Source organism: Uranotaenia lowii, chromosome 3, assembly GCF_029784155.1.
Source record: "Uranotaenia lowii strain MFRU-FL chromosome 3, ASM2978415v1, whole genome shotgun sequence".
Classification (NCBI taxonomy): domain Eukaryota; kingdom Metazoa; phylum Arthropoda; class Insecta; order Diptera; family Culicidae; genus Uranotaenia; species Uranotaenia lowii.
The window spans coordinates 326,063,252-326,091,123 of NC_073693.1; the positions used below are offsets into that span (position 1 = coordinate 326,063,252).

The 27,872-nt window shown below is 32.1% G+C and overlaps 1 protein-coding gene across 1 annotated transcript in view; it reads left to right on the forward strand.

Moving 5' to 3' along the window:
- Window positions 1-27,872, forward strand: part of LOC129753810 (furin-like protease 1, isoforms 1/1-X/2) — a 95,269-nt gene that overhangs the window by 27,266 nt on the left and 40,131 nt on the right. Inside the window, exons 2-3 of the mRNA XM_055749659.1 lie at window positions 12,283-12,498; window positions 12,580-12,708. Of these exons, the coding sequence (XP_055605634.1) occupies window positions 12,283-12,498; window positions 12,580-12,708 (345 nt within the window). The remainder of the gene's footprint in view (window positions 1-12,282; window positions 12,499-12,579; window positions 12,709-27,872) is intronic.

The window sequence follows — 27,872 nt, forward strand, 5'->3', positions numbered from 1 at the left end:
TTGTTGTGATGCCTCTTTTTTTCCTATTAACGGTGTTTTTTTTTATTTGAACTTCCTTATAAAATCATTGAATTAATATGGTGAGCGTGGTTTCAAAATCATGAAAAATTTTAATTTCACAGATTTTCAACCAAATTTGTCAATGATACAGTTGCGTTTTTGATTCTATAATTTTTTCTACAGATTTCATAAATTTTCTTTATTCAATTTATATACCTGTGGGATATGCTTTCTAAGGCTGAATCATGAGATTTTGAAGTAAAAAGACTCAATTTAATCAATTTAATCAATGTTTGGCATGATCCGCCGATGAAATTTCTTAAAATAGCATAACACAATTCAACGAAATTCACATTTTTCCGCGGTGCAAGGAATCTCAGAACTAATTTTGACTTATTCGGGGCGCTGAGTCCAAATATTCAATATTTTTTTGTCAGCTCTTGTTTTCGAGATAACTTAAAAAATAGGTAAAAAAATAAATCTTTAATTTGTGTAATTGTTTTTGACAAAACTGCAAAATACAAATATTTATTGACTCAATGATCAACTTTCCCAAAGACCGCGAGTTATTTTCAATTCGGTGAAACAAGTAATGGAAGTTTTCATTTTGTTTTTTCTTCAACCTTGCAAAAAACGGGAATTTCGGCAAAATTTAAAAAGAAAAATTATACTATCTGAATTTTTGATATTTTTCAAACCGAAAGTCAAATCCATTCGCAGTCTTCAATAAAGTTGTTGAATGATTTAAAATTTTGTATATCCAATATTCCATGACTTTCTTTAATGATGTCAGAAGAAGTTGTAATCTTATTTTTTGTTGAAATTTCTATAAATCGTGGTAGAATTTAATTATTTGAAAGCGTTGTATCTCTGGAACAAGAATATCTGGGCAGTCCTTGATGGAATGCAGGGTAGTAAATTATTGAAAATCAACATTTGGTTTTTATGTGAGTATATTGGTTGATCAGTTATGAAAGATGGATTTCTACCTACAACTGATTAATTTAAAAAAAAATCCACACCGATACTGTTTTAGTCAAGAAATCAGAATTTTTCTGAGTCATGTCGATTTGAAATCTATAATCGTCCACCCAGACAAATGCAACTGCAAACAACTGACGTGCATAAGTATATGATCAAATGATTGATATATAATTTTTTTTTTGGTTTAGTAGAGACTGTTATTTATTTAATGATAATTAACAATCTATAGTGGAAAAAAATCGAGAAATAAATTTCATTTGAGATAAGCTTCGTGGGCTTCCTTCGAATGCAGGAAGTGCTCACAAACTAACTAACTAACTAAGATACATTTCTTATACCTAAGTCAAGTCTGATGAATTTTCGAGTCATGCCAACTGTAATATGAATAAAAAACCATGTTCCTTCTTCCACTTTGAAAACAAAAAAGAAAAAAATAATAAGCAAAAAAATTAATTTCTTTGGTTTTACACTTCATGAGTCTGATAGCTCCAAGAACGGGCCAGTTTTTTTTTATAAATCCTGAATTTTATTTTCCATTTCAAATCGGACAATATCCGGCTATTCTGAGAAGATTGCAAACAATAGTAAAAATAATAAAAGGAAAGTGAAGAAAAACGATTCGAAATTCATTTTTTCTGTCGAAGCACATCAGCAGTGTTCAATTTGTGTTTAAGGCATCCGAAAAAAAACTCATCCTGAAATAATCTTTAAAAATCCGTTTCTTCTACGAAAAGTTTAAAACCTTTTTTCAGATTTTTATTTATTTATTTTTCAAATAATGTGAATAAAACCGGACAAAACCAAAGTAGTTTGCTACAAAATTCAGGCATCCGGGCCGAACCGGACTTGTTGCGTAAGCTTCATAGAAAAACCGGTCAAGCCCGGATACATCTTAAATACTTATTCTAAAATATTAAAACAAATTAAAAGAGTTGGGAAGATGCTTTTAAAGAATTCGTATGAAAATTTTCTTTGTTGTTTGAAAATAACACACAAAGAGGTGTTAACATTCTGGATATGAAATATTCGACTAAATTTTCTCTTCAATATGAGAACATATCAGTTACCACCATCTTGCTTAGAAAGGCTCGAACAAATAAACAAACGTTTCCCAAAAAATGCAAAACCTGCAAAAATATTCACAAACGAAGGCCGGTTTCGTCTTTTTTGACAGTCAGGTGAAATTTCGACAGCTAGAAATGGCGAGGCGGGGACCATTTGAAACCTGAGAGGTGTAGGATCGGTGACACCTCAACGTTTCAGCTGCTGAGCCGAGAATTCATTTTGCCAACATGGAAAAGCTTCAGAGTGATTTTACGCTTTACAGAGCTTTGGAAACAAGCTTTTCACCCCCGCAATGTGTTTGCTGCCGTCGTCGTCGCCGGGAAGTTTACACATGTTTCGGGGCGGGATTGGAAGATGTTTCTTCTGCTTTCTCGGTTCGGGAAAAAAGTGCAAAATAATGGGAAAACTTTTTCAATAAACCATTAAAGATGGAAATGCTGGTAACGGGCAAGGATGGCTGTTCCAATCTTTACGAGTTTGAGGTGTGAAAATAGGAGAAACAATTTTCGCCAACTTGCTTCTCAGAACAAAGTCTCGAGATGTGTCAGTGAACTGTTGATGTTCTTTGAAACGCCTCATGAAGTTGATTAAATTGGATGGATGTGAGTTTATTTGAATAGTAGGTAAAGTTGAACATTTTTTACCAGCGCGAAAGAGAAATCAGTTTTGCATAAAAAGTTGATTCTCACCGACATTTTTGACATTTTGAAAATTTGTGGACTTCAGGCGTTTTCAACGTTCATGACATTTTGGAAATTTTTGACATTCCGAAATTTTTTTATGCGTTCGACATTTCTTACAATTTTTAACAATTTTGACAGTTTTTAACATTTTATTTTTATTTCTGTCCATTTTAGCCATTTTGTCAATTTTGACAATTTTGACAATTTTGACAATTTTGACAATTTTGACAATTTTGACCATTTTGACAATTTTGACAATTTTGACAATTTTGACAATTTTGACAATTTTGACAATTTTGACAATTTTGACAATTTTGACAATTTTGACAATTATGACAATTTTGACAATTTTGACCATTTTGACAATTTTGACAATTTTGACAAATTTGACAATTTTGACAATTTTGAAAAATTCGACAATTTTGACAATTTTGAAAATTTTGACAATTTTGACAATTTTGACAATTTTGACAATTTCGACAATTTTGACAATTTTGACAATTTTGACAATTTTGACAATTTTGACAATTTTGACAATTTTGACAATTTTGACAATTTTGACAATTTTGACAATTGTGACAATTTTGACAATTTTGACAATTTCAACAATTTTGACAATTTTGACAATTTTGACAATTTTGACAATTTTGACAATTTTGACAATTTTGACAATTTTGACAATTTTGACAATTTTGACAATTTTGACAATTTTGACAATTTTGACAATTTTGACAATTTTGACAATTTTGACAATTTTGACAATTTTGACAATTTTGACAATTTTGACAATTTTGACAATTTTGACAATTTTGACAATTTTGACAATTTTGACAATTTTGACAATTTTGACAATTTTGACAATTTTGACAAATTTGACAATTTTGACAATTTTGACAATTTTGACAATTTTGACAATTTTGACAATTTTGACAATTTTGACAATTTTGACAATTTTGACAATTTTGACAATTTTGACAATTTTGACAATTTTGACAATTTGGACAATTTTGACAATTCTGACAATTTTGACAATTCTGACAATTTTTACAGTTTTTACAATTTTGACAATTTTGACTATTTTGACAATTTTGACAATTTTGACAATTTTGACAATTTTGACAATTTTGACAATTTTGACAATTTTGACAATTTTGACAATTTTGACAATTTTGACAATTTTGACAATTTTGATACTTTTGACAATTTTGACAGTTTTGATAATTTTGAGTTATTCCGATTTACAAGGATACTAATTAATTTTTCATTGTCACTTTTTGATGTTTACACTCCAAGTTTCAAATTCCAAGAGGGATTTCTAGTTTTTTCCGGCTTGATTATGTGAAAATATTTGGTGAAAGTATATTAATTCTAGTTTGGGTGATTATTCACATGAAGCATTTGCTGCAGACCTCATCAGTTTCGAGTCCAAAAATGTACCTAGCTAAGTTTTGCTTACATTTCTGAACGAGAATTTAATAACAATCCGATTATTATTAGCAGAACGACAAACAAAAGTTAGAAAGAGACGGTAATCAAAACTTTCCAGAGCTGTTTGCTCAATTGTGAGGGTGGAAGGGAAAAAGGAGTAAGAGTGCTAACAGGATTATGAGGGCTGAAGCGGATTCTCTCTAACCGAACCCGACTGCGGAATATGATAATTGACCACCCTCGAAAAACATTGCTGCAAACAAAGCTCCAAAATTGAACCACATTTCTCCTGGGGGCCTCCTCGCCCTTCTTCTAAAACATTAACCCATTCGTCGTTGTTTTGCCGCCCAAAAATCCTCGCCCGTAATTTTCACCATATTTTATGACCACCGTAAAACTGGCACCGATAACACTGATTAAATTTGCAACGAACCTTCCTGTCTGTGAATCAACGAAAGCTTCAAGCGATAGCCATACAGTTGCTGAAAAGTTATGATCCCGCCCCCCATTTTGCAATTTTCCTCGTCGAAATTTTCCTAACAGTTCCAAAAAAAGGGGTTTGTGTTATTTTTCTCGCAGCAGCTAAACCCCAATTAAGCTAATTTGAATTGTGCGGAGCAATGCAAATTTTCACCTGTTTTTTCTTCGTTTCTGTTTCGTTTTGTTTTGCTTTTAACGAGGGTGATACTTTTTCCCCACGGTACAGAATTAAGCTGCGAGTCAATTCACTAGACCGTTTAAATAATCTTTTGACAATAAGTTCAGAGTCGTTTTGATTAATTTCAACGGAATAAAATGATCAAAATTGCTCTTGAGAAACTTTTTTTAAATACCCTCTGTTAAAAACCGAATAGTGAAACAAACTTGTTGTGAATTTTCTTGGCTGAAATTCCTTTCTAAAAAAAGAGATAAAGAAATGACACCATTCTGCAGAACAAACGGAAAGGGAAACCCAGCCATTCAGAGTTCGCTAACCTCTCCCTGCGGCTGCCAGAACATTATGGAATCCAGCCTCGGTTCTTGGTGCAATTTAAAAATTTAGGTTCCACAATTGCCAGCAAGATGTTTATCTCTCGAACCGAGATTTTCCCCAGCAAGTTTTCACTTCCTTAACAAAAAAATTAAATAAGTATCACTACCAGACTACCGCTTTTCACTGTTCGCAGTATGAGAGATGCAACGAGTTCGTTTGCTGCAGTATAAAAGCTTCTGGGTTGGTCTTTTTTTATTCGATCCAGTGGAAAGGAAAATAAGTGCCGGGGCTCCGGGAATGGAAGCAAATGATTTAAGTACTTTTTGTTCGAAACAAGAACCAGACACCAGCGTTTGGAACGTCTTAATTTATATGCATTGGAAAGTCTACCACCAAGGGGTTTCCCAATTCGAAAAAGGAATTTTCTGTAATCAAAAATGACAAAAATGACAAAAATGACAAAAATGACAAAAATGACAAAAATAACAAAAATGACAAAAATGACAAAAATGGCAAAAATGACAAAAACAAACAAAAATGGCAAAAATGACAAAAATGACACAAAAAAGAAAGAAAAATAACACAAAAATATCAAAAAAATAACACACAAAAATGACACAAAAGTGATACAAAAACGACACAAAAATGGATCAAAAATGACACAAAAATTACACGGAAGGACTCAAAAGGACACAAAAATGACACAAAAATGACACAAAACTACACAAAACGACACAAAAATGACACAAAAATGACAAAAATGAAAGAAAAATTACAAACAACAAGAAAAAAATAATTACACACAAAAATGACACAAAACTGACAAAAAATGACACAAAAATAACAAAATGATACAAATGACAAAAATGAGTTAAATTACAAAAAAAAACATTAATTTCAATAACTACAAAAATAACAAAAATTACATAACCTACAAAAATTACAATAATTGCCAACAATAATAAAAAAATCGTAAATTACAAATATTAATGAATTCAAAGTAAATTATTTATCAATTAAAAAAAATCGGCACAAATTATTTCCAAAAAAAAATTATTTCAAACTTCGAAAAATTACAAAAAAACGAAAAATTATGATGAATAATGCAAAATTAGGAATCACAAAAAGATTAAAAGCAACCACGAAAGTTGAAGAAAATGACTAAAATGACACAAATGTCTGATAAAAATGAGAAAAAAAACTCAATATATCTAAAAAATTTTTGAAAATAACGTAAAAAATATCAAAAACTAGAAAATTGCTGCAAAACCTTCATAATACAAAATTGAGAAATTGGAAAATTTATTTAGGTGGATTTGAGCCAATTCTTTTTTTTTTCAATTTTTCTAATATTTGAAATTTTGTGAGATTATGCTGAATTGAAAAAATTATAATCATAATTGAGACGAAATTAAGACATAATTTAGATGAAATATAACCGAAATTGGAAAAAAAAATGACAAAATGAACATAACATTTCAAAGGTAATTGGAACAAATCTGAGAAAAATAAGTAACAGAATTCAGACCAAATTTGGACGAAATCGATTTAGAATTTTTTTAAATTTCGACAAACTTGAGACAAAAGTCCGACAGGAAATGGAAAAAAATTGAGACAAAATTGAGCCAAAATAATGATAAAATTATGAGACAACTATAAAATAACTGCTAGACTTAATTTAACAAATATAAACAAAGCTAAACCAAAATCGAGAAAACATTGAAACCATGCCAGGATGCCAGAATTATTCCACACAATTCCGGGCTGGACAATTTTATATAAAAAGCTGGCAAAATCTGGGCTCAAATTTGGTCAAAACTTAGAAACTACTCAGCAAAATTAAAAAAAAAAGTTAAAAAAAATTTCTCAAACTTAATCGAAGAATTTTAAATCGTATTTGCGACTTCCAAAAAACTTTTCATGACTATTTTTATAAAACTTACTATCTTTTGTTTAATTTGCCGAAATAAATAAATCCGGGCCAAATCCGGGCAACCGGAACATTTTATGGTTAGTTTCTTTTTTTTTCAGAATGCAATCTCAATTTTATATTTCTAATGTCTTAGTTTTGTCTGAAATTTGTTTTTTTCTGTCTTCATTTAGGGAAAAAACGCAATTTAGAGAAAAAAAAGAGGCGAAACTTAGACCAAATTGACTAAAAATTTTTATAACTTGAAACTAAATCTAGTCAAAATCAAGAAACGTTTTTGATAAAAATTAAAAATAATTAGACAAAATAAATGCATAAATTAAACAAACTTGACACATTTGAATCATTCGGTCAAACAGATAATAAATTGTGTCACAAAAACTTTCAAATTGAGACAAAATTAAGGCATATTTGAGCCGAAATTATGATAAAAATTACGTAAATAGGGCAAAAAAATTTTCACGAATAATTAAATTTACTCATGAAAGTCAGAAAATGGCGCAAAAAAAAATAACACAATTGCTAGAAAATTGATACAAAATTCAAAAAAAATGTTTATGGCAATTTCAAAATGTTCAAAGGATAAAAAATGAGTTAGATATTTAAAAAAAATCCAACAAATCTCAGATAAAACTGATACAGCATTGAGATAAAACTGAGACAAAATTAGAATATAATTAAATGAATTTAAAAATTTGCGATGAAATTGAGACGAAATTGTAAAAAAATGAAAGAAAATTTCAGGATGAAAATACCAGAAAAATAATAACTTAATTGAGACAAAACTTTCAATAATAAGACATGATTCAAACAATCTCTAGTCAATATTTAGACATTCTGGCTGGTCTGTTCTGACATAAGAAAATGACAAACCTGACAAAACAAAAGTCACAAATAATAAAAATTACTCATAAAAGTCAGAACAATTGTTACCAAATGACACAAAATTAATATAAACTTGTATAAAAATGTCAAAATTTTTAAAGAATTTAAAATTGTGTTTGATATTTTAAATATTCCAACATGTCTCAGACAAAATTTATACAACATTGAGATAAAATTGAGAAAAAACTGGACTAAAATTTAGATAAATTGAAGACAAAATTGAAAAAAAACGCAAAAATGGAAAATAAAATCAAAACACAATGGGGACAAAATTTTAGAAAAAATGGTAACAAAATTGAGACAAATTGTGACGAAATTAAGACAAAATTTAAACTAAATGCGACAAACATGAGACTATAGTGAGACATAATTTAAAAACAAAAAACGACAAAATTTATGTTTGACATATTTTAATCATATACCTACTGAAAAAAAAATAATGAGAAAAAATTAGACTTAATTTAAATAAAAATGAGTCGAAAATATAACTTACTTGAAACCAATTGAGGCAAAATCAACCTATTTGAAAAAAAAAAATGGAAAAAATAGGCAAAGTGGAAATAAAATTAAAGCAGAAATAAAACAAACTTCCCTCATCTGAGCCGAAATTCTGATAAACAGATAATGATTTGTGTCACATTAAGGCATATTCAAAACGAAATTTCCATAAAACTGACCGAAATAGAGCCAAAAAAAGGTATTGATAGAAAAAGGACAAATTTCTTTTTTGGCAAAAAAAAAACAATTTTCACAAAAATATAAAAAATTACATAAACTTTTTTTTGAGGAAATTACTAACCATGGGTTTGTAAAAAAGTTTGTGAGAAAAAAAGTGAAAATAGAGACAATTTCAAAAAAAAAACTAAATTGCCGAAAATAACATCAAATCGTATCCAAATTGAATCAACATTGAGACATATGCTGAGAAAAATGAAAAATATTTACGACCAAATTATAATGAAATAAACCAAAAATGAGACAAGCTTTAGAAAAGTTTAACCAACAGTTATTTTACATGAATATTATGTTGGTCAAAATAGCGTGTAAATTAAGTCATAATTAGGAAATATTTCAAAATATTTGAAGCTAATAAATGACACACTATTGAAACAAAATAAGACTAATTTGAGTTCAAATTTGACGAAAAAACCGAGAAATATGGCGACAACTTAAATTGAAATTAAGCTAAAAATAATAATAATACCAAAAACACCCAGTGGCTAGAAATATCATTTTCTTACTTATAATTATCACACATACTCAAAAAATAATAAATCTTACTGATAAAATTAATCTAAACTTCCAAAACAAATCACAACGAAAGTTTCAAATCACTGATATTTTCGGTAAGTCATTGATAAATTTTTCAAAATGGTGTTTCATATTCTGAACTAGAAATATACTTCAAAATAATTTCTAAGCAGTCTTGTTTTCAAATTTGAAATTAATATTCCCAAAATACAGATTTAGAGTAAAAAAATGAATTCTTAAATAAACGTTAGATCAGGCAAAAAAATAAACATGATTCATTGTTAGTAAAATAAAAATAATTGTTTTTTATTATTCAGTTCAATTAACAATTTTTTTCTACATTTTCAACTGAAGGGTTGTTTGAAAAATTCCACTGTAATGTTTTAGTTTAAAAAAAATTACTCGCGGTTTTAAATGTTAATTTTTTAAAAGAAAAATAAATAAAAGGTTTATGTTTTTAGAACTCTAAAAATTCAAAATTAAAAAAAAACATAGATAAACTTATCATAAATATCCCTTAAAATTGGAATAGTTTGACACTAATAATCGGTAAATTTATTTAAAAATTAGAAAAAAAAACTGTACTTTTAATTTCGTTAAATTTATTTGAATACTGAAATAAAATATGAAGATTAAAAGACATGTTTTTTCCCATTTCAGAAGGTTTTTTTTCAATAAACACGATTTATCATTATCAAAACTTATTTCTCGCGTGAGCTTTCATTACGTCGTATGAAACAGAATTAACACCAAACTGCTGCAAAAGTTATCAAAACAACATTAAAATTTGTATCGCACGTATAGGGTGTGCTGTCCAGACTGCAAATATTCTAAATGGAAAAAAGTTGGAACATGTTTATGTCAGTTTTTGTATTTTTTTGTATGTTAAAACTGTTTGTTTACATTTTGTTTCATACGCCTTAATGAAAACTCACGCGAGATTTTTAGATTTTAGTTGAGGAGAGGAGAAGGATTTTGGTGCTTATGTTTTATTGATTGATTTGGTAGATTTCAGCGTTCTAAACTTGAATTTTAAGTCAAATTTGGACTATCACGTTTAGTTTAGGTGATATGGAGTTTAAAAATGTGTCAGTTTTAAGTTAAATCAATTATTGATAACTGATTAACGATCAAACCTACATTTAAGAAAAAACCTGATTATGATTTTGTTTATTATACTTCATTAAATTAAGAAATCATATTTTGAATGTTTTTGATGTTGATGATGCATGATCTAAAAAAAAAAAATTCAACAGTTAAAATAAAAATAGAAAAATATGATTAAGTATAAGCATTTCTGACATTACTGCAGAAAGTTAAAAAAAACATGATGTTATTTAACAAATTTGTTGAAACCTGCAAAACGATTAGATTTATGCTTAAAAAAAATAACTAAAATTAAATTTGGTTTAAAACTTCTTTAAAAATTCGTTAAATGAGGAAAAGTAAACAAATTGAAAACTTCTATAACTTTTTTCGCAGAACTCAAAATTGATGTTTATAATTGATTTATTTTAAAATGTTATGTTTTTGTTTTAAAGTTTTGTCAAAAAAGTGCTGACTTTCTTAAATAATTTTAACTTATTTTCAAAACTTATTGCAATAACTGATAGAAAAATTGCATATTTAGATTCAGGGCACCCAAATAAGTCAAAATTACGTTCCAAATTCATTGAACCTCGAGAAAATCAAAATTGGGTGTCTTGGGTAATTTATCACAACTTTTTCAAACAAGGAAAAAAAAAATAATCGAGGCTAATCTTGGTTTCTTGAAGAATATTTCATATCAGCATAACATTTGTAATGACATAAACGATTTTTTGTCAATTTTTTAGTTAAAAGGTAGAGGATATCAAATTTTAGATTTGTTTTGCTAATTCTGTTGACCATCGTGAGATGTAAACACCTGTTACATCTGATGTAATTTACATGGGGTTTTGAAATTTAAATGGTACGTTTCAAACTTTGTTCTTGTTTAGTAACGCTTCTCAAAAAAAACCCATTCTGAAGACGAGGGTTTTTGTATGTCAAGTTTAGAGTTTTAGTATAAAAGGTTAAGGAATTTCAAATCGAAATTTACAATTAGAGATTAGTTTCAAGTAGTGAACGTCATATGGTGTCGTAAAATGAAATGTCTCTAGCCTAGGCTAATTTGAGTTTAAATTCCGCCGGAAGCGAGCCAAATTTCTGACTTGCTTGTTAACACTTATTTTTAAATATCTTTTAAGATCATGCAATTTCCCGATACTATGTTGAAAATTTTACTTGGAAAAAATTCTATGGCGGGAGAGGGGTTAAACCCCTAAACCCCCTCCCCTCCCCGGTTTGCACGGCCTTGACATCCGGTGGTTGAAGTCTCTCGTTATCATCAAATTCTTAGATAATCAAAAAAAATTGCAAGAATTTTATCCTTTTTCACACTCCCAACATTTTCAAAATTTAATTAGGAATTATTTTTTTCAAAATTATGATTAAATTAAGCCACAGGTCAGTTAATTCGAACAAACCACGAAACCCAGTGAAAGAGCGATTGAAAATGTAATTTCTATCAACACATTCCTGAGACTGGGGCCAAACATTTGGCCCCGAAAACCGCAACGTTCAAACCAGAAGACCACACGCACCGGCTAGAAATAGTTGCACAAATATTCGAATCTTGCCACAAGCTGGTTGATCGAACGGTGGGGCAGGATGACCTGACTCGATTGGATTTCCGCTGTCAAGTTCAAAACCACTTGCCCGGCTGGCTTGGAGTGCAAATATTTGCAATTTGACACGGTACCATTTTGCGCTAATCGAAATTTCGCCCTCCCAGTTCAAACTATCGGTTCTTGTTTCGGAACCTGCAGAAGGTCCTCGTAATTCTAAAATCATACACTTACTCCCACGGATAGCTTCCAGGGAAGGGGAAACGGAAATAGCTATTAGTGTGAACCGCTGACAATTGCGACAATATTGAGCCTCGCGACACTTGCTTCTGTTCTAAATTTAAACACAATTCCGTCCTAGTCTATCCAAAGTAATTTACTTGGTCCCTGCCAATGCGAACTACATATTCCGTTTGCTTCCCACTTTCATTTCAGATCCTGGACGAGTACTTCCACTTCGAGCATCAGCATGTGCACAAACGATCGGTGAACCCCTCGGCACACCACCAGAAACGCCTGGAGTTAGATGACCGGGTTCGGTGGGCTCAACAACAGCGGGCCAAACGGAGAACCAAGCGGGACTTTCGGCCCCTGAAAGCACCCTTTCTGATACAGCTTAACGATCCAAAATGGCCCGAAATGTGGTACCTGGTAAGCAAATAGGATTCTAGTTGTTGGCAGCCTGCGCAAAATTGGTCATTTTCTAAATTGGATATTTTACCCCCATTTCAGAACCGAGGTAACGGGCTGGACATGAATGTGATACCGGCGTGGCGGGAAGGCGTCACCGGAAAGGGCGTCGTCGTCACCATTCTGGACGACGGCCTGGAGTCGGACCACCCCGATTTGGAACACAATTACGTAAGGGAACCCTTATCATTTCTTTTTTTATCGAAAACCACTTAAAAATTTAAATTGAGATGCACGCATCAACTTCGTTTCGATTTTAACAAAAATCTTTTTCAAGGAAACTGACAAATTAAAAACTTACAAACAAATTGATAATTTTACCAAAAATTCGAGTGAAATTTGAAATTTGGAAGATTCCGTCGTAAAATGAAAAGCAATTAATTCAAAAAAATAATCTTCTCAGTAAATGACTTTTACCTATGTTCTTCCGAAAAGAAACAGCTCAAAGTAAAATAAACATTGAGGAACAAAAGTGATAAAAAATAGATTTCAGTCAGCAAAAACTCATCAAACATCGCTCAACCTGTTTGTGATGATGTGTAATTTGCATACTTTTTTTGCCGTACCTGCCCCCCAACTTTTTTCCAATCGATGGATTTTTTTGTGTTACGATAGATCAAGCGTTTTTGCTATGCTATGCTTTCCGTAAAATGCTTTTTCCCTCATCTGCTCTCTTTTTTCTGTGGTGCATTTCCTTTGTTTTTTTTGGCGTATTCGAAAAATTAATTTCCATCTGCTCTGTTCGGCCGAAACCGATACCGATACCGTGTTGGTATCGTTTTTTTTTTGTTTCTATTTTTGTAGAAAATTATTGAAACATAAATCCGCAGCAATTAAACCTGCTGGAATCGATTCGTGGCTTTTTTACCGACTGTGTCATCGTACAGGATTCGAAATGAATTATCCCAGTCAGAGGGGCATATTGAGGTGCATGATAGCTACTTTCGAGAAAAATTTTTTTAATTTTTAATTTTTCCTGTATTTTAGTTTTGAAGTTTTTGGTCGAACGTATATGTTTATCAGTGGTAAAAGGATGAAAATAAAATTATAAAAATCTGAAAAATTCACCAAATATAATTTTGAAACAGGAGAACTATACAAATTGACATTTTAGAAAAATTCTGACAATTTTATGAACTTATTGAGTTTCAACCATTGCATCGAGAAGGTAAATTTTGAATCAAAAAACCCTTTCCAGCTAATGGATTTAAGAATTTTGAAGGTTTCAATTTTTCTTAGCTTTGTTTCTGACCACGATTGGTTTTTTTTAATTCAGCTCGGGTTCAAAATGTATTCAAAGTATCAAAAAATAATAAACGGATTTCGTAAATATGTCAAAGAATATCTGAACCAATGGAAAGCCAGAGTTAATTCCAAAAAATAGGAAATATTTTTAAGTAGAGCACCATTGTACACTAGTTTAAAATAACAAGAACTGGCTCAATTTTGTTTTGGAGGGTAAAAGAGATGTAGCATTAGACTGAGTCGATTTGGGGTAATTTTTGAATTTCTCAAACCCTGGGGTCTTAAAAGCTTCGTTTTGGTCCAAAACTCATTCATGATTTTTTGCAGAATTTTTAAGTAACGTTTACATGAGTAAATTTGAACTTTTTGGTTTGTATGGGAAAATTGAATATTTTGTACTGAAAAATCAACATAATTTTTGTTTCTTCTGTAAAACCGAGCCTGCTAATGGTTTTAGTGCCAATTTATAAATTCCTTCAAGTAAATTTTCCGCTGAACAACTTTGTCGAATATCATAACTTCGTATCTTTTTAGAAAAAAAAGTTATTAACTCTTTAACAGGTGTATGTTTTTTTTTGATTGATAAACCATGAATTCAATTGACACCACTGCTTGTGCCCCAAGAAGTATGGCATGAAAAGTGGTCTTGCAATTCTTCGCTAGGCACCCAGCAGTGGTGTCAATTGAATTCATGGTTTATCAATCAAAAAAAAACATACACCTGTTAAAGAGTTAATAACTTTTTTGTCTAAAAAGATACGAAGCTGTGATATTCTACAAAGTTGTTCAGCGTAAAATTTCCTGTAAAAAATTTATAAATTGGCACAAAAACCATTGGCTCTGATTGTAAACGCTTCAGTTCAGGTGGTAAGGAATTATAGTTCACAACACCTCGGACGAAAAAAGAGTTCGCATACAACACTGTTTTATTGGCTGGTACAACATAGTTTCGTAAACGGCTTCCTTGAGCGCTAGAATGTTGATGCAGAATTTATGTTAATTAATGAATTGTGTACACTATGGTGGCAGCCAAATGGATAATGTCGAATTTCAAAAACCGACCTTTTAAATTTAGGTGTGCTTCAAAGCGCTCAAAGTTACGGGTTTTTAACCCTCAAAAATCACCAAAGGAAATCGGAAAAGTCGAAACTTTAATTTTTAAGTCGATTTTTGTCCAAAAAAAAATTTTTAGAGATAACATTTCATGCATTCCATCGACATTAAAATTTCGATTTCCCGAGTTTCCTTTGGCCCTCCCTTCGGTGGTTTTTAAATATTTAAGTCGATTTTTGAAAAAAAAAAATTGGGATAACACCAGATTCTGAGAGATTATGCATTTTTAAGTCATTTGTCATAAAAATTAAAGTTTCTATTTTTTCCCATTTTTTGTTTTTGATTCCCTCCTTTGGTGATTATAAGGGTAAAAAACGACACTTTGAGCACTTTGAGGGACCCCTAAATCAAGTAGGATTGAGCTGATATTTAGCACAGACCAGTTTTTTGAGTCAATCTACAAAATGTGTATGGCCTCCCTAGTGTACACTCATCTTTCAGAGTATATTTTGCATGAACTGGCATTGACCTAATTTATTTCTTAAAATTTGGTGGATTAATACTTCTGAAAAAAGTTACTGTTACTAAAATTTCTTTTGAAGTTACTCTCGAAATCAACATGAAAGTTTGTGTATGCGATTTGCCTAATATTTTTGTACCTTATTTTCAAAACATGAGTCATTCACAGTCTAAAAGTTGTCAGAAGCGGAAAGAATCAAGTTTGTATAGCTTTCGTTCCATTACACTGGAGAGAATCACCAGCTAAGTGGTGTTTCTACTCTCATAAATGAAGATATATACTCGCAAGATGTTCATTGTGATTACTCAGACGATCCTGATTACTTGATTGTGAAAATACTTTTGCATGAACCCTTATTAGGGTCTTAAAAAAAGCTAGTGAGATATTCTAATCTACACTCTATATTTCAGATTCCTAAAGAAATTTTAATAATTGAGAGGTTTTTCAATAGTACTTAATAATCTTTACTCAGAACTGATGCCAAAATCACAAGAATGATTTCAACGATTTGAACTCTGATACAGTTTTCCAAAACAAAACATTCTCTTGTAGGTTGAAATTCTGTTCCGAAGATTAAATTTCAAATGAGATATTTTTACTTATTTCTATGATCTTTGTTCCATATTTTCATATTCATGATTGTATTTTTGTTTTCATTTTTCGGATTCTGTATCCAGTGAATTTTTAATCGCATCATCACTAGAAGTATGAAATCAATAGCATTTTCGATATTTTGAAAACAGTTTTCCCAATTAAAAAAAAGAGGATAAGAAACCATCCCGAGTTTTTGATTCACATTCAGATTCGAAGCTCTTAAATTGAATTCTTATGCAGAATTCAAACATAATGAAGCTTCTAAATGGTGATCTAGAATTGAAAACTCAGAATCAGCCGCCGACCGTGGCCTAGAGGATAGCGTTCAAGTCTTCTAAGCCAGAGGTCATGAGATCAAGTCTTGGTCACGGCATACATAGTACTCTTTCTGTGGGTTGGTGGTGTTTAGCATTCGTCAAATGCTAGCCATTATATCCTTGAAAGATGTACGCTTAGTCTTAAGTAGAATTTAGATCTCTTCAAAGAAACGTGAAGTTTCACTGAGATCCTATATGTGTGTGTTCGTTTTTAAAATTGACCATTCGAAATTTATATTCATCATTAAAGCCTCTGAAACAAATTTTACTCCTTAGCTAATATTTTTAATGCTGACCTGGAATTTTGATACAAAAATCGTTTTTTTTTGTACATTTCAATTGTATTGTAATTGAAAAACAGATTAAAAATCCGAATTTCGAGTTTAGGTTTAAAATTCAGATTAAGAGATATTATTCGAAATTCTGAATTTTATTCATCTCGGAAATGAGTTTAAGTTTTAAGATGGTTATTTCGCTGAGGAATGCAAAAAGCAGGAGATCGTAGACTTATAATTTTTATTGTTACTTCAATTCCAAGATTTAAAATATTGAATCACAGTCAGCTTGCGGACTAAATAAAAGATATCGCGTTTTTTCGCTGGCTGTTAAAGCTAATCTTTGAGAAGCATAACTCAAATACTATGAATTTAATAATTAAACATCATTGAACAAATTTAAACACAACAGTTCCAGTTATTCAAAGATAATAAATTTGATGCTTTTGGTCTAATTGTTTCTGAGCCATAGAGAGCCAAATTTAGGTGTTTCCCGACTAGGATTTCTTAGCTGTCCTCAATGTGTTGACACAATTCAGCTGGAAATCACATATTTAGTTGAGCTTATTTGTAAGTTTTGTTTAATGAAAAAATACATGAATTTAATTATTTTATAGTAAACTCAAACAATTTTACTAAGGAGTTGATTTTTAATTAAAAGTTTCGCTGATAAAGTTATAATATTCAAGGAATATTTTTATGGTGTATTGAGTAAAATTGTTAGCATTGCAGTTTTTTTTTTTATCAAGAGCGAAATTTCAAACTAAAATCTTAAATTTGGATCGAGTTTGCAAGTATCAGATTTGAACCGTGAAAATTGAATATCTTTTTTAAACTGTGACCCAAAGATGGGTCTTGACTCAAACATTCAGTCAGCGAAACTTTTTTTTTTTTTGTAGAGAAATGAATCCAACTTAGATGAAATTTCAGGGACTAGATAAGAGAAAATTGATGTTGAAAAACATGCGAAAAAAATTCGCCTTGTCTCCCGGTGAGACTTGAACCCACATCTTGCGCCTCTCCGTGGCCCATGTATTATTTGAATATCTTTTGAAAATTTATTTATTTTCATCGATGGTAAAAACCATAACATTTGCTCAAGAGTTTAGTAGGTTTGTTTAATTTGATTTAAACATAGAATAAGATAACAAAAAACAATTGAAAGCTGTCTTAAAAAACTTATTCTACACCTATATCTATTCTATTTGAAACGTGTAAAAAAACATCCCAATGATGCTCACCTCAAAAAAATGCTTCAACATATCAACAAAAAACTTTATCTTAAAAAGAGAACATGTAAAAGACTGTACTATGAAAAATTACTCAATAATACAACGCACTCGAAACTTTAGAAAAATATAAATCAACTATTGGATAGATCCAACAAATCGCTTACAATTATACTAACCGAAGGTTCAAACCTTATAACTGACAAAAAGAGTCTTGGCGATAAGTTCAACAGTTTTTTCTCTTCAACTGGATCCGACCTTGCCAAGGAAATACCTAATGAACCTGAGAGACGAACCAGCCAAAGGCTGAAAGTCTCTCTAATAAAGACAACAAAACCTAAGTTTGACGTTTTGTCCAATATAAACGAGATAGGGAATTCAATCTTTCTCCAACCAACAGATGAAAATGAAGTTAATCTGATTATACTGAACCTCAAAAACAAGAAAAAAGTTGTGGACCGGATTGCTTCCCAACAAGTGTTATAAAAAAGAACAACCTCATATTTTCTCATATTCTTGCAAAGTTTTCCAACTCAATAATTGAAACAGGATGTTTTCCAGATTGCCTCAAAGTGGCAAAAGTAACTCCAATTTTTGAATCCAGGGGATCCAGGAGATGTCAACAATTATCGTCCAATTTCTTCGCTGAGCGTCTTCAGCAAAGTGTTCGAGAAATTACTAGTAAACAGAATCATGAGTTTCCTCAGTAGTAATAATATTTTACACAAAATGCAATACGGGTTTAGAGAATTATCAAGCACTCTTATAGCTATTTCTGAACTAGTTGACTCAATAATAACAGAAATTGATTTTAAAAATATTGTCGGAGCCTTATTTCTTGACCTGAAAAAAGCTTTCGATACATTGAATCATGAAATTTTACTAGACAAATTGAACAAATACGGAATAAGGGGCAAAGCAAATGACATAATTCGAAGTTACTTGAACAACAGAAAACAATTTGTTGTGGTTGAAGGAATAGCCAGCGGATTGAGAAATATTAGTATAGGGGTTTTTACAGGGCAGTAACATTGGTCCTTTACTCTTTCTTGTGTACATTAACGATATTTGTAATCTTTCCCTTCTTGGTACAGCACGGATTTTCGCAGATGATACTGCTTTATTTTACACAAGAAAATCCCCAAATGTTATAATCGAAAACCTGGACCATGATTCGAAATCGCTATCTAAATTTTTAAATAGCAATTTACTCTCTTTAAACTACGGAAAAACTAAATATATGGGAGAGTGGGGAATCATGGGCCACTTTTTTTCGTTGTTCCATAACTTCTTTGTTATAAAAGATAAAATGAAAATAAAAAATGGTATGGTTTTCTACATTTTCAAGGTTTTATAAGGTATTTTTTTATAATTTTTAATAAGTTTTTTCCCCAAATTCTGACTGTTTCAAAAAAAGCAATATTTTTTGGATTTTGAAAAATGGTGGGGAATCGTGGGCCACCAAATCCAAATTGACCAAATAACATGCAAAGTCTATTAGTTGACCCAAAACTGTGATTTCCTAATTCATTTCGTTATTTTAAAGCAATTTCAGATGATGAAATAAAAAAGAGAGCTGTGTATGATCGCATAGATTCGAAAACCTGGCTCGCGAACGTTTTGGCAAATTTCTTATATAGGATGGACAAAATATTTTTCATAACTCTTCATTTGGCATAAGAAAACTTTACTGATAGGAAAAACGTATTTTAAGTTCTGAATGTGAATAAAAACATAAAAATATAGGTGGTTCAAGATGTGTGGCCCACGATTCCCCACAAGCTATGATTTGCAAATTGGTTGCGTTTGAGTGACTTATTGATGTTTCATCAAAAATTCCTTTTTCACGTGAAAGATCATGACAAAACTAAGATCATAAGCGTATGAGCATATTTTTGTTATGCACTTTAGGTTCTCCATCGATGAAATTAGCGGGTGTTTTTTTAATTTTGTAAGTAAATTTTTCAAACTTTTTTTAGCTTGTTAAATAAAAGAAGCATATGATGTGTATTTCAGTTAACAACATATAGAAATATATGCTCACGCAAAGCGACGACGATTGCAGTTGGTTTGAGATTTTTATCTCAACACACATCTGAGATATTAAAAGTGGCCCACGTTTCCCCATGGCCCACGATACCCCACTCTCCCCTATGTTATTTCACTCGTCCAGGAAAAAAAATTCTCAACACAGGGATCCATATATGAATCAGTTTGCTATAGAAGAAGTGAAAGCATTCAAATACTTAGGTATTCATTTAGAAAGTACCCTTTTTTTAAGTTGTCTTATACAACATTTAGATAAAAGAGTTTCTCCCCTCTGTGGTGTACTCTGGAGATTGCAGAACTTTGTACCGCAACATGTTCTGTTAAAATTCGATTATGCATTCATCCACTCTCTATTTCACTATCTTATAACAGTCTGGGGACGAGCATCTCAATCATATCAATTAAAAAAATAGGTAGTTTCGCCTCAGGAGTGGATGAAATTCCACCTGGATTCTTGCAGAAATATGATTTTATTAAGGCAAATACCTGGAAAATTTCCTGATTTACTCAAGGTTGCAAAGGTTAAACCTGTCTACAAATCGTGTTCAAAAAGCATCGTGAACAACTTTGTTATCAAATTTGCTATCAAAACCAATCGAAAAAAAAAAATACTTTTTGAGCAAATTCAAGAATTTTGCGAAAATAACCAAATGATTAACAAAAACCAATTTGGCTTTGTTACTAAATTTAATACCTTATCTGTAGGTCCTAACATCATGAATGAAATAACAACGAATCTTGATGATAAGAAAAATATACCTTGTTTGAGCATGTAAGTAATTTGACTGTGTACAACATAAAATTTTATTGAAAAAATCAACAAAATTGGTTTCGAGCGATCTCATTAGTGTGAATGAAATCGTATCTCGCAAGCCTCGTGAATAATCAAGTACGGTGTTCCTTAGGGTTCCGTTCTCGGGGGCCACTTTGGTTCAATATTCGTATGAACGAAATTTTTCAATTACCTCCAAAAGGAAAACGTTAAATGTATGCAGACGACGCAAAAAACAGTATCGCAGTTTTTACCGAATTCTTTTCCATGAATCCTTTCTATGAATCTACAGAAATCAAAATTCATTATCTTTTCATTATCATCTTCAAATACTGATGTTATCAATAAGTGACACTCAGATTGAACAAGTGTCTCCAATGAAAAATCTTGATCTCTAAATGGATGCAAATTCAAAACACTTACGTATTTGCTTTGCGAATGGTTCCCCAATATGTAAATGAATCATCAGCACGGAAAATATATTACGCCTATGTTCAATACTTCTTGACATATATGAACTCTATTTAGGGCTATGTACCAAAAATGCACTTGCAACACTTGAAAATTTTACAAAGTAAAGCTAAAAAATATATTAGGCCCTCAGAACCAAAGGGGTATAAGTGCAAGAATGATGGATTTTGAATTAACAATGCCAAACTATTTTTCATATTTCAAACTGTATTTGATGATTTTATTTAAGATTTTTAGAATTTTTTTTTAAACTTTTCGTTTAAAAGTAAAATGCAAATTTTAAGAAAAAATATGGAGAATTACCAAACCCAAAATCTTAGAAGCGTGTTTTATTTTAAATTGACTTTTACACGCTCCTTTTGCCAAACTCAAAATTAAGTTCTTTTGGTTCTAAACAGCACTTCACTTTGAGTTTGCAGTTTGAACTCCGTTCTGAACCATCCGAAGAAGAAAAAAATAACCTTGATTTCACATATTCGAACTATGTTTTGAATTTCGGTCAAACTTAATTTTGAGTATCAAAAAAGGAGAGTGTATGCACTTATACTGCTTTGGCTCCAAGGACCTCGTATAGGTAGATTACCTACCTTGTTTTCCGCTAGATGTCTATACAGCAAGAAATAATTGCCTCTGAAAATGCTTAATAAATTCGAGTCGTAAATGTCGTAAAAATTCCAAAATCTGAAAGATAATAAGACCAAAAAACAAATTTAAGAAGATGGAAGTTAATTCTCCTTTTTGTTTTCTTGATTTGATTGAATTATTCGATAAAAAATTACTTGATTAATAGGTTGTGTGAAACGATATAGTATGCAATTTTTTTTGTATATACATAAGCTTCCGTGCAATTTATTCCAATTTATTTGTTTTTCGCATTATTTGTTGACCCCCCCCCCCCCCCCCTCGCGATGTTCCACTCCTACACTCCTAGTGACAAAAGAAAGATTTGAAATTTGTTCTGGCCTTATATTACAAAAATTAATGGACTCATTTTTGTACAAAAAAGTGTTTTTCCCACAGTTTAGTTTCGACCAGCTTTTTCATTCCATAAAACCTTTGATAAATCTCATTCAAAAGCTGCACAATGGGAAAAAGTGTATATATGAGTTGCGAAAAAATTCAATATCGTCCCTCCTATATGAACCAGTACTATAAAAATATTCTATCCTTTATTAAAAATGTCCGGAGAATCGATTGAACATAGTTTCAGACGTCGCACGAGCTAACATACGAAGATATAGTGCCTTTTTAACCCCTGATTCCCATATATTATGTGAACAAACAAGAAAACACTGATTTTTACTAGGAAATATTGAATAAAAAAAAACTATCTTGGGTGATTTTTTTCGAGAAATAGAATTGATATTTGAGCTACCACACGCTACCGAAAATGAAATTATGGCAGAATTTACCCTAAAATCCGATATAAATAAACAATATAAATTTTTTGAACTACATAATTATAAAAACAGTAAATTTGGATTTGAAAATTTTGAACCAAATGGAACCCATCTTGTATGATTTTTTTCGAGGAATCGAAAGGAAGGCTGTTTGAGCCACCGCACGCATCGGAAAATGGAGTTATAGTTGTTTTTACCCTCGATTTCCCAACATTTCTAATTTAGTTCAGAAAAAGCATGTTCATACTGGATGATTTTGGAGCAAATGGGACCTATCTAGTGTGTTTTTTTCGAGGAATCGAATGAAGGCTGTTTGAGCCACCGCACCCTTTGGAAAATGAAGCTATGGCTGTTTTACCCAATATTTCCCTACATTTTACAACAATATTTAGACAAAAAAAACAAGACCGGACTTGGAAATTTTGTACCAAATGAGACGTATCTTGTGTAGTTTTTTTTTTTTTTCGAGGAATCGAATGAAGGCTATTTGAGCAACCGGACACATCGTTAATTAGTGTTATGTCTGCTTAAACCTCAATTTCCCAAATTTTTTCAATTAATTATGGAAAAAGCTTGTTCGCACAGGAAAATTTTGGAACAAACGAGTATTATGTATCTAGTTTAATTTGTTCCAAAAATCGAATGAAGGCTTTTTGAGCCATCGTAGGCATCAGATGATGGAATTATGGCTATTTTACCCTCAATTCCTTACAGCTTTCAAATATTTCAGAAAAATGAATGTTCGGACCTGAAAATATCAAACCAAATAAGACTTATCTTGTGTGTTTTTTCCGAGGAATCGAATAAAAGCTGTTTGAGTCACGTACGTTTTGTAGAATGGAGTTATGGCTGAAATATTTGAAAAATCATAGGGGAATTGAGGGTAAAAACAGCCTTAACAGCCTTAAAAATAACCCAAGATAATTCTCCATTTGGTTCAAAATTTTTAAATTCTGAACATGCTTTTTCTGACTATATTAAAAAATGTAGAGAATTGAGGGTAAAAACAGCCATAACTCCAAGCTACGATGCGTGCGATGGCTCAAATAGCCTTCATTCGATTCCTCGATAAAAAAAACACACTTTATAGGTCTCATTTGCTCCAAAATCTTCCAGTCCGAACAAGCTTTTTCTGAACTATATTAAAAATGTTGGGAAATTGAGGGTAAAACGAAAATAGTCACACAAGATTGGTCTCAATTGGCTCAAAACTTTTGAAGTCCGAACTTACTTTTTCTGAATAAGTTGAAAAATATAGGTAAATCGAGGGTAAAATCACCCAAAACTCCATTTTCCGAAACGTGCGGGAGCTCAAACAGTCTTCATTCAATTTTTCGAAAAAAAATCACACAAAAATTTTTAGTCCCAATAAGCGTTTTTCTGGATTGTTAACAAATTATAGGGGAGAAAGACTATATCTGAGTTCTTTCTCAGCCTTTGGTGAGATCGGTCGCGTTTTTTTTTGCTCTCGATCCTTCCTTAAAGGCTAACGACCCCCTTCGGATGTGTGCTGAAGTATAGTGTGAATTTAATTATGAGTCCGTCTCCCGGAGACCATCCGGAACGGACAATACCGGAATGGCTCGACCCACAGAACCTACACTATGTTTTCGCCTTTACTATGTTTTCTTATCAGCGAAGCAAGGACATAAACTTCCAAACCCTTTTATTGTTGGCAAATCGATAGAAAAGCACGCAGGGAAGGTTGAAGGCGCGTTTTTCGATCGTGTACGTAAATGGTACGTAATAAAAATTCGGAATAAGGACCAAGCAAGACATTTAGCATTGCTCAAGCAGCTTCTGGACGGAACCCCGATTGAATTTGGAAGACACCCAACTCTCAACCAGCGAAAGTTTGTTGTAAGATGTGATGAAGCAAATGAGATGACTGACGAAGAATTGCTTGCTGAGCTATCATCCCAGAAAATAATCGAGGTACGACGAATAACGAAAAAAACATCCGCAGGCATCAGCGGTACACCAACGTTGGTGTTAACAATAAATAGTACTGTTATCCCAGAGTACGTAAACTTTGGACTTTTACGAGTACGTACGCGTGTATACATCCCGCAGCCCTTACTATGCCGCCTTTGCTTTACCTACGGACATACAAAAAAACGTTGCCCCAATGAGAAGAGATGTAGTATTTGCTGCAGCCCCCAGCATGACAGTAGTGAATGCACCGAATCTAAATTCTGCCAGACTTGCAAAGCCTCCGATCACTCGCCTTACGAAAGAACTTGCCCCAAATGGATAGAGGAATCTGCTGCTCTTCGTTTAAATGTTGCACGGTGTGCCAAAATACCTTATTAAAAATAAATAATGACCACCAAAACGGCACTCGACATTCGAAAGATATAGTATTCAGGCATCTATCCTGAAAATTTGGAAATGTTTCATCGGGCTTTTTTGAAATTAGAGCGATTTTAAATTTTAAGTCAATTTGCATTAGATTTCCAATGGGGTTTTTCGACCTTATGTTCTATGACCATGGATTTTTCTGACTACTCATATTTTATGACAATCACCCAGTTCAATGACTTTATAGAAAATTTCATGCCCGACAACTTTGTGGAAGACTGAAAAAAGATTTGAGTTGATCCTGAAAAGTTATTGGCAATTTTCTAAAACTTTATTAGTCTGATTGAAATATTTCCATGTTTCTTAAGTTTTTTTTTAATTCCGCTTCACTAAAAAGCGAATATTTTTCCAGGCGTAGTTTGAATCGTTTTTAGGTCTTCGATAAAGTTGTTTGAGATAGAATTTTCAGCACAAATGTATATGTTATAGTAAATCTATGGGTAATAGTCATCATTCGAGCTCACAGCTCTTTGAAACCAACTGCTCCTGTATCTGCCCAAAATGCGTTCGAAATGAAAGTTGACAACAACTTAAGCGTGAAAACCCTTACTTTTACACGAAATTTCCGTATAATGGGTATAAATTTTGAGCCTAATTTTAAAGAAAAGTTGGGCTCATATAACCGGCAATTAAAGGATTTCTTCGAAATCAAGAAGTTGGGTGATATGGGAGGAAACGTCAAAGAAGCACCTGTAGTATATTGCGTCGATGTAAAAGAAATTATTCAAAAGATTCGAGACTCGCGAAATATGACTGATGAAGAACTTATTTTTAAATTTGGAATGGACGGTGGAGGTGGTTCTTTTAAAATTACTTTGTCGGTGATTTCACTGGGACAGCAGTCCAAAGCTGAACGTTTCAAGGATGGCGGTGTTCGAAGGTTTTTTAGAAATAGTTATGAACATTAGGCTTATAGTATAATAACGTCAAATTATTTAATCAACTATTAGGCTTTTGATTTTTGCTCTTGCCCCAAAACTGGAAGAAAAATATGAGAATATTGCTTCAATTTGGAACGCGCTACAGTTGCAAGACTTCGATGAATATGTTGCAGGAGATTTAAAAGTCATAAATATTATAACGGGCATAATGGCTCATCCGTGCCCATATTGCGATGTCAGTCGATGTCAGTAAGCAATATTTGATGACACGTAACGGAAACTTGAGGACTTTGGGAACATCAAGAAAAACTGCCAAACTCTTCCAATTTCCACATTCTACGATTCCATGTAAAAGATTTTTTCAAATACCCCGGTAAATCGCAGGGTGTATTCGGAGAACAAGACTCGGAGGGTGTTCATTATGATTTTTCAGAAACGTGGAAACAATATCAAACCCCCGATACATCAAAGTTGTACTATGATCATCTCTTAAATGCTGTAGTGGACTATAACAGTGGTCTCTGTGTTGATTTTTAATTTTAAATTAAAAATATCGTTTATTTTTATTGTTGAATCCAAGAAGGTAATCAAAAATGACTATTTTAAAGCCAATATTACGCTATTTACCTTGTTCGACACTAAGCACATTCTAAGCACGAAAAAATGGTTGAAGACCCAAAAACGAATCAAACTACGCCTGGGAAGATATTCGCTTTTTAGTGACGCGGAATTGAAAAAAAAAACCTAAGAAACATGGAAAAATTTCAATCAGTCTAATAAAATTTTAGAAAATTGCCAATAACTTTTCAGGATCAACTCAAATCTTTATCCAATATTCCACAAAGTTGTCGGGCATGAAATTTTCTATAAATTCATTGAGCTGGGTGATTGTCATAAAATATGAGTAGTCAGAAAGTCCATGGTCATAGAACATAAGGTCGAAAAACCCCATTGGAAATCTAATGCAAATTGACTTAAAATTTAAAATCGCTCTAATTTCAAAAAAGCCCGATGAAACATTTCCAAATTTTCAGGATAGATGCCTGAATACTATATCTTTCGAATGTCGATTGCCGTTTTGGTGGTCATTTTTTATTTTTAATAACGTATTTTGGCACACCGTGGTTGAGCAAAATATTCCTATTTCTGAAGCTCGCCTGCGAATCAAAACCACAAACAATACACATAGCTACGCACAAGTTACTCGATCTGGAAACGTACAACAAAAGATTCATCAAACTCCACAAACCCACCACCAGCAGCAGCAAATACAGGACAACACGTCAAAACAACAACAACAAAAACGAGATCACCTTACTTCATCCTCTGGACAACCAGCCATCCATCTGACCGTCGCTTCACCACCCCGGAAAAAGACATCCCCTCAACGTGTCCCTTCAGACTCCTCAAGTGGAGCAGGAGTTGGAAATAGCTCGTCTGAGAAACCATCCTCTGCCGCTCTTCGGCAATGCGGAACCACGCTTAATCCCAACCTTCCCAAACCCCCTCCTTCTTCCTCAAACCCTTTCCAACCCCCTAGCAATAAGTCAATTGTTAAAAAGACCATCGGCTCATAAAAACTTGTAAAAGTAAATTGGCCTAATAAACGTTTATTAAATTTAAAAAAAAAAAAAAAAAAGACTATATCTCCGTTTGTAAACTCGTGTGAAACTATGTCCAATCGATTCTCCGGACATTTTCACTAATTGAAAGTATTTTTTCCATAGATTTGGCTTATGTAGGAGGAAAAATATTGATTTTTTTCGCGGTTTACCTAAACACTTTTTTCCTCATGCGCTGTTTTAAAACTCCTGTATCTGTTTAATCGAGAACTTTTTGTTTCTAACCAAAAGGCAATTTTTTTCAATCAAATAATAGTTTTTTGTCATTTTTCCTACACAAGTTATGTATGTAGGTCATAGGGGAGATAAGGGCATAATGGCCACCTTAAGGAAAACGCTTATTAAACAATAGAAAACAGCTATAATATTTGAATTACATCATTGTTTCGTGTTCAGACACTAAAATAGTCTATTTCCTAATTGGATGAAACTTGGAAAACTAGATAAAAACGTTTGAAAATGCATTTTAATTTTTTTTTTGCTGAAAGCTAAAAACCAATCACTGCAGGGGCATAATGAGCACCCCCTTCTGGGGCAGTATAAGCA